Raw genomic sequence first — 12,500 nt, 5'->3', positions numbered from 1 at the left:
AAACAGAAACGAGAGAAAAAAATTAGAAAGATAGGGAAAAAAAAACTCCAGAGGCAAATCAATTCTCTTCCTCCTCCTCCTCCTCTCTTCCCCCTCCTTCTCTTCCTCCTCTCCTCCTCTCCTCCTCCTCTCCTCCCCTCTCCTCCTCCCCTCTCTTTCCTAAGATATGAATTTTGGTCTGGTTACCTTCTTTCTCCTAAGGGCGAGGGGAAAAAACATATCCCCTTTAACCCTGGAGTTGGTCATTAACCGGCCCTCCAGGAAACCCAGGCAGGCAGAGGGACCAGAAGAACGGGACCACAGGGGAGTTACAGAGGGGGAGGGGGGGGGGGTAAGAGGACGAAGGGGAAACGTCGGGGGGGGGGGAGGGTTGGCAGGGAAGTGGGCGAGGGAAAAAAGTGGGAGAGAGATGGGGAAAGGAGAGAGCGAAAGAGGGGGATGGAAGAACGGTAGGAGAAAGGTAATAAGGGAGAAGGAAGGGGCGGGCGAAGGGAGAGGAAGGAGGCGAGGGGTTAGGTAACGGAAGCGGTAGAGGGGAAATGAAGAGAAATGAGGGAGGGGAAAGAGGCGGCCAGAAGATGATAGGTGAGGGGTGGGACGTGATATGAAGGAAAAATGAAGAAGAAAAAAAGTGGCAGTGGGGGGGGGGGCATCGGGAAGGAGAAGACGCTAATAGAGAGGGAAGAAGTGGAGGGAAAGTGACCTAAGAGGAAGAGAATTGGAGAGAAAGTGATAAGCTGGCGGAAGGAAGGAGAAGATGATGAGTTATGGAGAAGCAATAAGTGAGATGAATGTGGGAAAGGGGCGAAGGGGGTGGTGGGGGGGGGTAGGAGTTATGAGTAGGGAGAGGAAGGGAAGGGAAGGAAGAGGTAGGGAAGGAGAACAGATCCAGTGTGGGAGAAGGGAATAGAAAGGAACAAGAGAGAGATGAGAATAGGAAAGTGATGAGACGACAGGAACATGGGAGAATGGAGATAAGATGCTAAATAAGGAAAAGGAAAGAGAGAGAAGGAAAGAAAAGGAAAGAAAATCAAGGAGAATGGAAGGGAAGCAAAGGGAAGGTAAAGAATGAGTGGGACACAGAAAAGATGAGAAGAAAAGTTATGGGAATGAGAAGAAGAGGTAAGAAAGGAAAAACAAAAAACAAAAAAGTCAGGATAAGGAGGAGACAGAAAGAAGGGGAAAGGAAAAAAGGACGAGCATTAAGAAAGGGGACGAGGGAGAAATAAAGAATGGGGCAAGAGGGGAAGGCGGAGGAGAGGAGGAACGTGAATAGAAAGAACAGGAGAGGGCGGAACGGGAGAGAAACGAAATCCAAAGTAAACATATGAAGTAAATGACGGGAAGAGGAGAAAAGGGGGTCGCTTCGAAATGAAACCTAATTAAGACTGGGAAGCTGAATACAACTGTAACAAAAGGGGAAACACGAGAAAAAGAGAGGGAAAGGAGGAGATTAAAATAAGAGAAAAAGAAGAAGAGGGAGAGAGAGAGAGAGAGAGAGAGAGAGAGAGAGAGAGAGAGAGAGAGAGAGAGAGAGAGAGAGAGAGAGAGAGAGAGAGAGAGAGAGAAGAGAGAGAGAGAGAGAGAGATGGTGTGTGTGTATGTGTGTGTGATAGAGAGAAAGAGAGAGAGGGGGGGATAACGCACTTGCTATGTGAAAGTGCCGATGATGACGATTATAACTATTTTTGGGTCTTCTGATGAATACCAGATCCATAAATGAAGAGGCAGAGGTAGAAGAGGTGGTGGAGGAAAAGGAAGAGTATGAAGAACAGGATACAATGAAAAATATTTAGAAGAACAAGAAAAAAACATGGGGAGAAATAATCTAGATTGATAAATAATTAACACATGGATACGCCCACACACACAAACACACACACACACACACACATACACACACACACACACACACACACACACACACACACACACACAAACTTTCCCCCCATCTACACACACACATTTACGAGCACACACAAACACTCACACACACACACACACACACACACACACACACACACACACACACACACACACACACACACACACACACACACACACACAGGTACGCCTTTATTACGTACTGGACATTCCTCACGTGTTCTCGGTCCCACCATAACTGACGGTGTAATAAATTCTCCAAGAGAACCAAGGAATACCATCCCAATGATAAAAAAAAAATGAAAAGAAAAGAAAAATCCTAGATGAATTCCAAACCCGCCATCCTTCCTCTTAAAATTTTGCAATAGCCAGCACCTCACTTATGAGGCAAGGGATCATGTTGAGCCATCTTGCCAGGAGACGTCTGAGAGGAGGATCTGTCTGTCTGTCTGTCTGTCTGCTTGTCTGTGTGTCTGTCTGTCTCTCTGTTTGCCTGTGTGTCCGTCCGTCTGTCTGTCTGTCTCTTTCTCCCGCTCTTTCTCTCTCTCTCTCTCTCTCTCTCTCTCTCTCTCTCTCTCTCTCTCTCTCTCTCTCTCTCTCTCTCTCTCTCTCTCAAGACATGTGATGTAACTCATCCTCTCTATTGACAGGGTCACTCTAGTTGATGAGCGTCTGTTTTTTTTTTTTTTTTTTTTTTTTTTTATTATTTTATTTATTTTTTGTATAGGGATGAAGAACAACAGCGATTTTAGACATATTTTATATCATGACTGGGGATATCGGTGAGATACTTTTTATTCTAAACTCCAAACCCGTGCTATGCCACCGCCCCAGAAAAGACTGGTATTGACAGAGCATATGGCTATGTCACGCCTAAATCCCTCTAATGCTATAGATTCTGGCATTTCAAATCCTCGGCTTTCGGGGGGACTCTAGAAAATTGAAAATAGTTGGATACTCCTCGAAACCATTACAGCATTGATGATCTTCGTATGCAAATATCGGAGATCGATACCGTTCTCGTTAACTCCTGCTGGAGAACCCTCTCAAAACGTCCGAGTTCTAAGGATCGCCGTGTTCGTTAAAAAAAGTACCTCTGACTCGCCACTGCTCGCTCCTTGCTGCGCTTCATTTCAGGGGAACCTCTAAGATGCAAACGGAAAGAATATTAATCAAAAGAGACTCGAGGAAGGAGCAGGGACTAAAAAACTACCGAGTTAGAATTTCCAAACGGCTACAGGTCGGTAAAATTTCAAAATGACTTCAGGTCCTGAAAACCTGAAGTGTGAGAGAAAACTCTTTTTTTTTTAAGAAGGAGAATGTAACTACTCCCAAGGAAAGCATCCGAGCCGAGAAAATGAACAGAAAGGAAAGAAACGAGAAAACTTTAGTCATTCTTTCCTTTCCTTTTTATTTAAAAAGGAGGATAGTGAATCATTCTCGAACATAAACGAGTTCATATCCACCCTTTCCATTTCAGAAAGAAGCTTCATCTGAACAATTACTTATCACACATATCCCGGTAACGCCTGAAGCTTTATTTATCAACAGAACACCAAATCTTTACTGTAAGCATTGATACAAAACTTTGACTTACTCTATTCTATTATATTGCACTAGGAACCCCCGAGTCAAGCGAGGTGGACTGTGACAAAGAGACAGACGAGGATACAGGACACCCTCGTACGTGTCCATTAAACCTTCAGCTAAGAAGGGGGTAGCAGTGATACGAAGAAGATGATGAAGAGAGGAAGGAGAAAACAAGAACGAAGCCGAAGAAGAAGTAGAAGAAAAAGAAAAGAAAAGAAGAAGGGAGGAAAAAGTAATAATACTGACGATAATTATAACGACACGAAAAATTACAACAAATAAACAATGATAATGGTAATAATAATAACAATAACAAGAATGAAAATAATAATAACAAGAACGATAATAATGAAAACAATGATAATGATAATAACAAAGAAAAGAATAAGGAGGAAGAGCAGAGGGAAAAAAAGAGAACTCAAGGACGAAGAAGGAGAGAAAAAAGAAAGAAAAAATACATGAAAAAAGAACATCCGGCAATGTGGCCGATGCATCCAAAGGGAACGAGGGTTTTCTTGTACGTGTCTGTCTGTGCGTGTATGTGCGTTTATCAGTGAGCATATGTATGTATACGTAAACCGTACGGTATGTGTGTGTGTGTGTGTGTGTGTGTGTGTGTGTGTGTGTGTGTGTGTGTGTGCGTGAGTGAATCGTACGCATGTGTACACGTGCATGTGAATCATGTGAACGTGTGTGTGTATGCATGTGTAAAACCGTACGTGCATTTGGGCACGTGTATCTGAACCCGTTTGCGCGCCCGTGTGTCTGTGTGCACGTATATGTGGGCGTATGTGTGTGTGTGTGCGTGAGGAGCAACGAAGGCAAGAGCAGGAGAGCAATGGCGAGATCAGGGTTTGGGAGGTAGCTTGAGGGCACACTAACGACTCCTCAGAGAGTAAACAAATAAACAATGATGCACTGGTGGAGGAAGGAGAGCGGGGGGGAAGGTCAAGGGAGAGGAAGGAGGACGGGGGATCCGGGGGGGAATTGGAGGAAGGGGGGGGGAGGTCGAAGGAGAAGAAGGAGGACGTGAGGAGCCGAGGAGGAGGTGGAGGGGGAGGAGAGGAGGGAGAGAGGAAGTGGAGGGGGAGGTGGAACGGACGACTGGAGATGTGGAGGGGAGGGAGGACGGGAGGAGGGGGAGTGGGTGTAGACCAAGGGAGGAGAGGAAGACTGGTGGGGAAAGGAGGAAAGAAGGGGTGTGAGGGAGGGAGGGGAAGGAGGGGAAGGGTGGGGGGAGTAGAGTGGGCAGAGTGAGAGGCAGGGAGGTAGGGAGTGAGCATGGGGGGGGGTCATGTGGCAAGGGGAAAAAGAAAGAATGAAAGAAGGGGAAAAGCGGGGAGAGAGGGGGAGGTGGTGGGGTGTAGAATATTATGAATGGAGTGAGGGAGAAAGAGGGGGGGAAATATAGGTATGAATAAGTAAATACAAAGAGAATGAAAGGGCCTGAGAGAGAGAGAGAGAGAGAGAGAGAGAGAGAGAGAGAGAGAGAGAGAGAGAGAGAGAGAGAGAGAGAGAGAGAGAGAGTAAAAAAGAAAGAAAGAAAAAAGAAGTAGGAAGAAGACCCAAATGAATAAGAGAAGTACATGAAATGTGTGATAAGGATAAGGAGAAAAAGAAAAAAAGAAAAAACAGATAAAACCAGCCAAAATACCAGAAAAAATATAAACAACACAAAGGGGATACAGAAAAAAAAACGGCAAAAAACGTAATGTAAAGCAACCTGAAAAAAAAGAAAAAAATAGAAATGTGAAAGAGACAGTAAAAATGAAAATATGGAGAAACAGATAGAAGGAGACAAGAGAATGAAAATTATGTATAAAAAAGAGAGGCTAAAACAAAAGACTGAATCCCTTTCCGCCTCATAAATAAAACGAAAAAAAAAGACAAAACAAACCAAAAAGTTTGAAAAGCGAAAAAAAAATGTGAAGAGGGCAGAAAAAGGGCGCAAAGGAACAGATAAAAACAATAAAGCCAGGAGAGTGCGAAGAGGAAATAGAGAAAGAGAAAGAGAGAAAAAAAGGTTGTAGTGGCGAGCAGAGTCACTGGGTCTGATGTTAGCCAATTTGCAGGTAACGCTTCCCAAAGTACTTGGGGAGAAGCGGAGGGACTTTTGAGGAAAGACGTGAGTGGGAAAATGACAAGAACGAAAGAGTGATTGGAGACAGAATCAATGGAAGCGGGAGAACGGAAGGAAAGAGAGGAGAAGAGGTGATAACAGTGAGGCTGGAGGGATGGCGAGAGATGGTGCAGTGCAGTGTAACTTTTTTTTTTCTTTCTTTTTACAGTTGGAGTCCTACGTATATAAAGTGGTTAGTGGTATCTTTTTTGGGGTGGCGACGACTTTATCGATATCCTGTGTATGTATATCTACGCTTTTCCTTTTCCTTTTGGCTCGTTCGTTCTTGTCTCGCCCTTACTCTTACATACACTCAAATTAACTCACACAAAAATGCAGAGGCAAGCAAGCACAAGCAATCTCGCTTTTTCATCCTCTGTGCCTTGCATATTTCTCTCTCTCTCGCTCGCTCTCTCTTTCTCACTATCACTTTCTCTTTCTGTTTGTTTGGTTGTCTGACTGCATGTTTGTCTTTCTGGTTCACTCTCCCCTTCTCTTTCTCTCTCTCTCTCTCTCTCTCTCTCTCTCTCTCTCTCTCTCTCTCTCTCTCTCTCTCTCTCTCTCTCTCTCTCTCTTTCTACTTTAACTTCTTTCCTATTCTCCCCTCTCTCTCTCTCCCTCTCTGTTTCTCCCTTTCCCTTCTATTTTTCCTTCTCCTTCTCTCTTTACCCCTTCCTTCCCCTTCTTCCCATTCTAACAGTTTTCTCTTTCTCCTTTCCCCTCCTTCTCCCCCTTCCTTCTACTTCTTCCTTTTCCCTCCGATCCTTCTCTCTCTCTCTCTCTCTCTCTCTCTCTCTCTCTCTCTCTCTCTCTCTCTCTCTCTCCTCTCTCTCTCTCTCTCTCTCTCTCTCTCTCTCTCTCTCTCTCTCTCTCTCTCTCTCTCTCTCCTCCTACTCCTCCTTCTCCCTGCCATTCCTTCCTCTTCTCTTGAACATTTCAATTCATGAATAATAAAGAGGCGAGTCGCATCCTCACTCCACAACCACAAGAACAGGATCCTTTTCTGCATACCGTTTTTTTCTGATACCTTTGTATCTTTATTAACTGTTTCCCTTTCTCTCTTTCCGTCTTTCCTTTCCTTCTTTATCTCCCTTTGGTCGTCCTTTGCTCTCTTTTCATTACTGTTTCTTCTCTTTCTTTCTTCTTTCTTTTGTCCTTCGAGTTCAATTTTCCTTTCCTTTGTTTCTTGTTTTTATTTCTCCTTGCCTTCGTCCACTCCTCCCTTTTCCATTTCATTCCCTCTCTCCTTCCTTTCCTTGCTTCCTTCCTTCATTTCCTCTCTTCCTTTCGTCCTTCTCTCTTTCTATTCCATTCTTCCTCTCTCTCTTAGACTTACAAGAGAGAACCTTTTTTTTTCCTTGTCAACATCCTTCCCTCCCTACCTTTTTCTTGGCCCACTGGCTTCCCTTCCTCCCTCCTTCTCTCCCTATCAAATACCTCAAACTTAGTCAGGGCAAACCCGTTCATTGTTGTAAAATTCCCTCCCTCTTTTCTACCCTCCTCCGCTCCCTTTCTCTCATCTCCCCCACCCTCTCCCTCCCTCGTTCTCCCTCCTCCCCATCCAGATCCAACTTACCTAGAGCGTAGCCGTTCTTGGTCCACTGAACTTGCTGGTTGTCAGTCTCTCTCTTTTCCTCCCTTTCCTATCTGTTTTTCTTCCCTCGTTCCCTCCCTCCCTCGTTCCCTCCTCCAACATACATAGAGCGAAGCCTTCTTGGTCCATGAAACTTTTCTTTTCTGGTTGTCAACCTCCTTCCTTTCCCCCTTTCCTACCTCTCTCTCTTCCCTCTCTCCCTTATTCCCTCCCTCCCCAACCACCTCCAACTTACCTAGAGCGAAGCCGTTCTTAGTCCACTGTGCTTTGCCTTGCTGGTTGTCAACTTCGCATCTCAGAAGCGCGTCGTCTCCTGCCACGGCCTCGATGTCCTGAGGAGGAACGCGGAAGGACTGCAGGAGACACCATCCTGGAAGGAGAGAGAGGGAGAGACATCAGTTAAAAGATATTGGGGTTGTGATGGTTGGGAAGAAATTGGAGGAGAGAGAGGGAGAGGTTGGGGGAGGGAGGAAAAGAGGGAAGGGAGAGGGAGAGACATCAGTTAAAAGAAGATGGGGTTGTGATGGTTGGGAAGAAATTGGAGGAGAGAGAGGGAGAGGTTGGGGGAGGGAGGAAAAGAGGGAAGGGAGAGGGAGAGAAGTCAGTTAAAAGATATTGGGGTTGTGATGGTTGGGAAGAAATTGGAGGAGAGAGAGGGAGAGGTTGGGGGAGGGAGGAAAGAGGGAAGGGAGAGGGAGAGACATCAGTTAAAAGAAGATGGGGTTGTGATGGTTGGGAAGAAATTGGAGGAGAGAGAGGGAGAGGTTGGGGGAGGGAGGAAAAGAGGGAAGGGAGAGGGAGAGACATCAGTTAAAAGAAGATAGGGTTGTGATGATTGAGAGAGAGAATAAGGAGAGGGAAAAGGAAAAGGGGAGGGAAAAGGAAAAGGGGAGGGAAAAGGAAAAGGAGAGGGAGGGAGAGAAAGAGGAAGGAAGGAGGGAGATAGAAAGAAGGAGGGAGAGGATCAGCAAACGAAGATGAGATAAGGAACAGATGATGATAGGGAAAGAGAAGGGGAAGAAGAGGACAAGGGGGGGGGAGGGGGGGGGGAGAAGGAAGGACACGATCAGCTATAGAAGATGGTGACTTGAGGGAGAAGAGGAAGGAATTGGAGAAAGATATGGAAAGGGAGAGGGGGAGATAAAGGGGAGGGAGAGGGAAGAGAGAGAAGGATCAGTTAAAGAAGATGGGACTGTGAGGAGGGGGGAGGGGGGGAGAAAGGAGGGGGATGGAGGGAAAGAGGGGGGAGGAGAGAGAGAGAGAGAGAGAGAGAACAGGGGGAAGGGTGGGATCGGATAAAAGAGAAAGGAGGAAGGGGGAAATAGAGAGAGAGAGAGAGAGAGAGAGAGAGAGAGAGAGAGAGAGTGAGAGGGAGGGAGAGAGAGAGAGTGAGAAGGAGGAAGAGAGAGAGAGAGAGGATATAGAAAGAAGATATTATATTGATAAAGAGAGGGCATAAAAAGCCGTTGACGTAAGAGGTAAGAGGCATTTTCTTTGCGATGTTTCCTGGGTTCGAAAAGGAGGAAGAGGAAGAGGAAGAAGGGGAATGAGAGAGAGGGGAAGAGGACGAGAAAGATTAGGTAATGGAGGAAAATAGAGGTAGGAAGGGAAAGAAAGTCATAGAAAAGAGGGTGAGAGAGGTAAGAAGAAAAAGAGAAAGGGGATAAAAGAGGGAAACAGAGAAAGGAAAAGAAGAGGGAGAAAGGCGGTAAAAGGAGCTATGAGGAAAGAAAACGAAGGGGAAAATGAGTAAGAGGTAGAAATGAAAGGAGAGTAAGAAAGAGGGGAAGTGGAGAACATGATAAAAAGGGAGAAGGAGAGAGATAATACGAGGGAGAAGGCGAAGGATAGCAAGGGAAAAGAGGGGGAGAGGGGAAGAGAGAGGGGCCAAAATAATACACAAAAAAGAGAGAAAGAGATGGGGGAATAAATAACAATCAGGTAAAGTCAAAACAAAAGACACGCTAATATAAACACACACCCTTCCACAAACCAACAACGGAACCAAAACTAAAATACAAAAACAAATTACAAGTAAAGAATATCACACAGACAAACAAACAAGAGAGAAAAAAAAATCTTCCCCACTCAAAAAAATAAATCTCCCCCTCCCCCCCCCAAAAAAAAAAAAATCTCCCCCTCCCCTCCCCCCCCCCAAAAAAAAAAAAAAAAAATCTTCCATGCTCCTCTTATCACGCGAATCCCTCAAGGTAGATTATTATTACTCTCCTCCTCCGGAATTTCCTGAAGACCTGAGCTTCCCGGCGTGATAAGCAGTTCGCCACAAAAGCCTCTCACATGTACGAGAGTCTGGGCTAAGGCTATGTAAATTCTCAAAATGCTCCTACATGCTCCTTTGCCAGAGACTCCCTCCTCCTTGCCTCTTGCTTCCGTCTTGGGAGAGCTTCCGTGAGCTGCAGATTTCGTTCTTTTTTTTTCCTTGGGGGAATCTTGGCTTCCTTTATTTTTATTTGTATGTTTTTTTTTTTGTTTTTGTTTTTTTGGGGGAAGGGGGTAGAAGAAGGGAGAAGAGGTTTGATTTATGTGTTCTTTTTTAAGAGGGGTGGGGGTGGGGGGGGGCGTAGTTAGTGTTCTGTGTTGTTGTAATTTGATGTGATTTGTATTCTGTTGTATCATTGTTTTTTTTTTTTCTTTTTTTTTTACCGCCGCTCTTTTTTTTGTCTGCCTGCCTTCCCGTGTATATATGCGAGTGTATGTATGTGTTCGTCTGTGTTTGTGGTCTTTATATGTGCTTGTGTGTGTTTGTGTGTGTGTGTGTGTGTGTGTGTGTGTGTGTGTGTGTGTGTGTGTGTGTGTGTGTGTGTGTGTGTGTGTGTGTGTGTGTGTGTGTGTGTGTGTGTGCGTGTGTGTGTGTGTGAGTTTTGTACTTGTGTGCCAGCCTGCTTGTCGACCTCCCTTCCTGCCTGTCTGCCTCTGACTTCTGCAATATCCTGTTATATATTGAGTCACTCGCTATCCTTTTTTAATGATAAATTATCATCACCAACAATGATATTCTCAGCTTGAGAGGCATCACATTTTTTTTCAATAATATTAAAAAATATATATCTTTCAAACTGGCGTTTAATTAAAACAACGGAATTTTATAATATACTTTAAAGTATTCGCAAAAATGAAGCTAAACATCACAGTAAAACAACTCTTCATATTAAATGCAGAATACCGATTCACTGCAATGGTACAAAATCTCATCAATTTATCATTTGAAAAAAAAAATGATTTGAAGTTTGCGACTTTAAAAGACATCACAGATTACTGTCAGTCATTTTACTTTTTAATTAATTTCTATTAAGAAAAAAGACAAGGAAAAAGAACTCGAAACGACATTAATGGGGAATGATGTTTTTATTTATGCACACCAAAAATATACCAATTTTGGCAATGTCATTCGTAACAAATTTCCTGTAGAAAAAGACAATTGATATTACGATGTGACGGATAGTATATCATCTATTTTATGTAAATGAGCAAGAGCGGGTGGGTTGAGAGAGAGAGAGAGAGAGAGAGAGAGAGAGAGAGAGAGAGAGAGAGAGAGAGAGAGAGAGAGAGAGGAGAGAGAGAGAGAGAGAGAGAGAGAGGGGGTGGGAGGAAAATGTAGAAGAGAAAAGCACAAAGGAAGAGAGAGATAATTATCAGCAATCCCAACTTGCAATGAGCTTGAAAAAACAAAAACCCTGAGCAAATAAGCAAAAAAAAAAAAAAAAAAAAAAGCAACAAAAAAGGTTAAACGGTAAACAAGTTGAAGCTAAACATAACGAGAGAAAGATCCAAAGAAGGGAAAGAGAGAGAGAGAAAAAGAGAGATAGCGAGAGAGAGGCAAGAGAGAGAGAGAGAGAGAGAGAGAGAGAGAGAGAGAGAGAGAGAGAGAGAGAGAGAGAGAGAGAGAGAGAGAGAGAGAGAGAGAGAGAGAGAGAGACGATAATGATGATGCCTATGGCAATGACGATGACGGTGATGATAATAACAATGATGATGATAATAACAATAATTATAACAGTAATAATAATAACAATTCCGATAATTGAAAAAAAAAGTATTAGTAACAACAACAAAAAGAATACCAAGAAACGAAGTTATCATCCTAGACCCATTTCTGTCTATATTTGTTTTCCTTTTTCCCAAGTAACTTTATTCTTTATAAGGACCCTCTTCTCATTTTCTTTTTTCTTTTTCTCCTCCGCAAGTTCCCACGCCTTCTTGTCTCTCACCCTCAGTCCTTCACGGTAGATTTCCCGCCTCTTGGCAACACTTCTTCTTCTTCTTCTCGCTTGTTTATGCGTCTCTACGTGTAAGGAGTATGGTGTGGGTGTTCTATTTGGACGCTACTGTGAGTGGCGATGTGTGTGTGTGTGTGTGTGTGTGTGTGTGTGTGTGTGTGTGTGTGTGTGTGTGTGTGTGTGTGTGTGTGTGTGTGAATGTTTTTGGGCGTGTGTACTTTCTATCTATCTATCTAGCTCTCTCTCTCTCTCTCTCTCTCTCTCTCTCTCTCTCTCTCTCTCTCTCTCTCTCTCTCTCTCTCTCTCTCTCCCTCCCTCTAGCCTCCGGGCTAGTACAGTGGTAACGTGTCGGCCTCTCATCCGAGGGGTCGGCGGTTCGCGCCCCGCCCAGGCGCGAGAAGTTGCAACTGTCGCCTGGAGGTTACTGCTGTGGCTGGGCACCACGGCGGGCAAGGACTCGGTTCCGCCGAGTCAGCAGCAGCTCACACACGTGAGCAAAATCAAGCAGACAGTATGTCACACCAAGAATATCCATTGTATCAAATGGAATCCTAACCAAACTTTAACTTTAACTAAACTCTCTCTCTCCCTCTCCCTTTCTCTCTCTCCCTCTCCCTCCCCCTTTCTCTCTCTCCCTCCCCCTTTCTCTCTCTCCCTCTCCCTTTCTCTCTCTCCCTCTCCCTTTCTCTCTTTCCCTCTCCTTTTCTCTCTCTCCCTCTCCGTTTCTCTCTCTCCCTCTCCGTTTCTCTCTCTCCCTCTCCCTTTCTCTCTCTCCCTCTCTTTCTCTCTCCACTCCCCCTCTCCCTCTCCCCTCTCAATAAAGTCCCCTCCACACAAACAGTCACAAGCGCACCCCCCCTTCTCCCTCCCCCCACTCCCCTTTTTCCCTCAAATCCTAGAGGGGCAAAAAGCTCTAGTGTCACACGGTGTCAGGGCGTGTCAAGCAAGGGACGACCACATGTGTCAAGGGTGTCAAGTGTTGTCATGGCAGCCGAGGTCACAGGATAGTAACGTTACAGATACCGGAGAGAACGTAGACCCCAGAGACTGTACTAAACTGAAAGAGATAAATAGA

General features: G+C 44.7%; 1 protein-coding gene across 1 annotated transcript in view; it reads right to left on the bottom strand.

Moving 5' to 3' along the window:
- LOC119595157 (nephrin-like) overlaps positions 1-12,500 on the bottom strand; it is a 66,947-nt gene that overhangs the window by 40,172 nt on the left and 14,275 nt on the right. The window contains exon 2 of the mRNA XM_037944327.1: positions 7,423-7,557. Coding sequence (XP_037800255.1) covers positions 7,423-7,557 — 135 coding nt within the window. The remainder of the gene's footprint in view (positions 1-7,422; positions 7,558-12,500) is intronic.

The sequence above is a fragment of the Penaeus monodon genome, chromosome 35, assembly GCF_015228065.2.
Source record: "Penaeus monodon isolate SGIC_2016 chromosome 35, NSTDA_Pmon_1, whole genome shotgun sequence".
In the NCBI taxonomy this organism is placed as follows: Eukaryota; Metazoa; Arthropoda; class Malacostraca; order Decapoda; family Penaeidae; genus Penaeus; species Penaeus monodon.
Note: the sequence above shows the minus strand (reverse complement) of the source record. Positions and strands in the feature narration are given on the sequence as shown.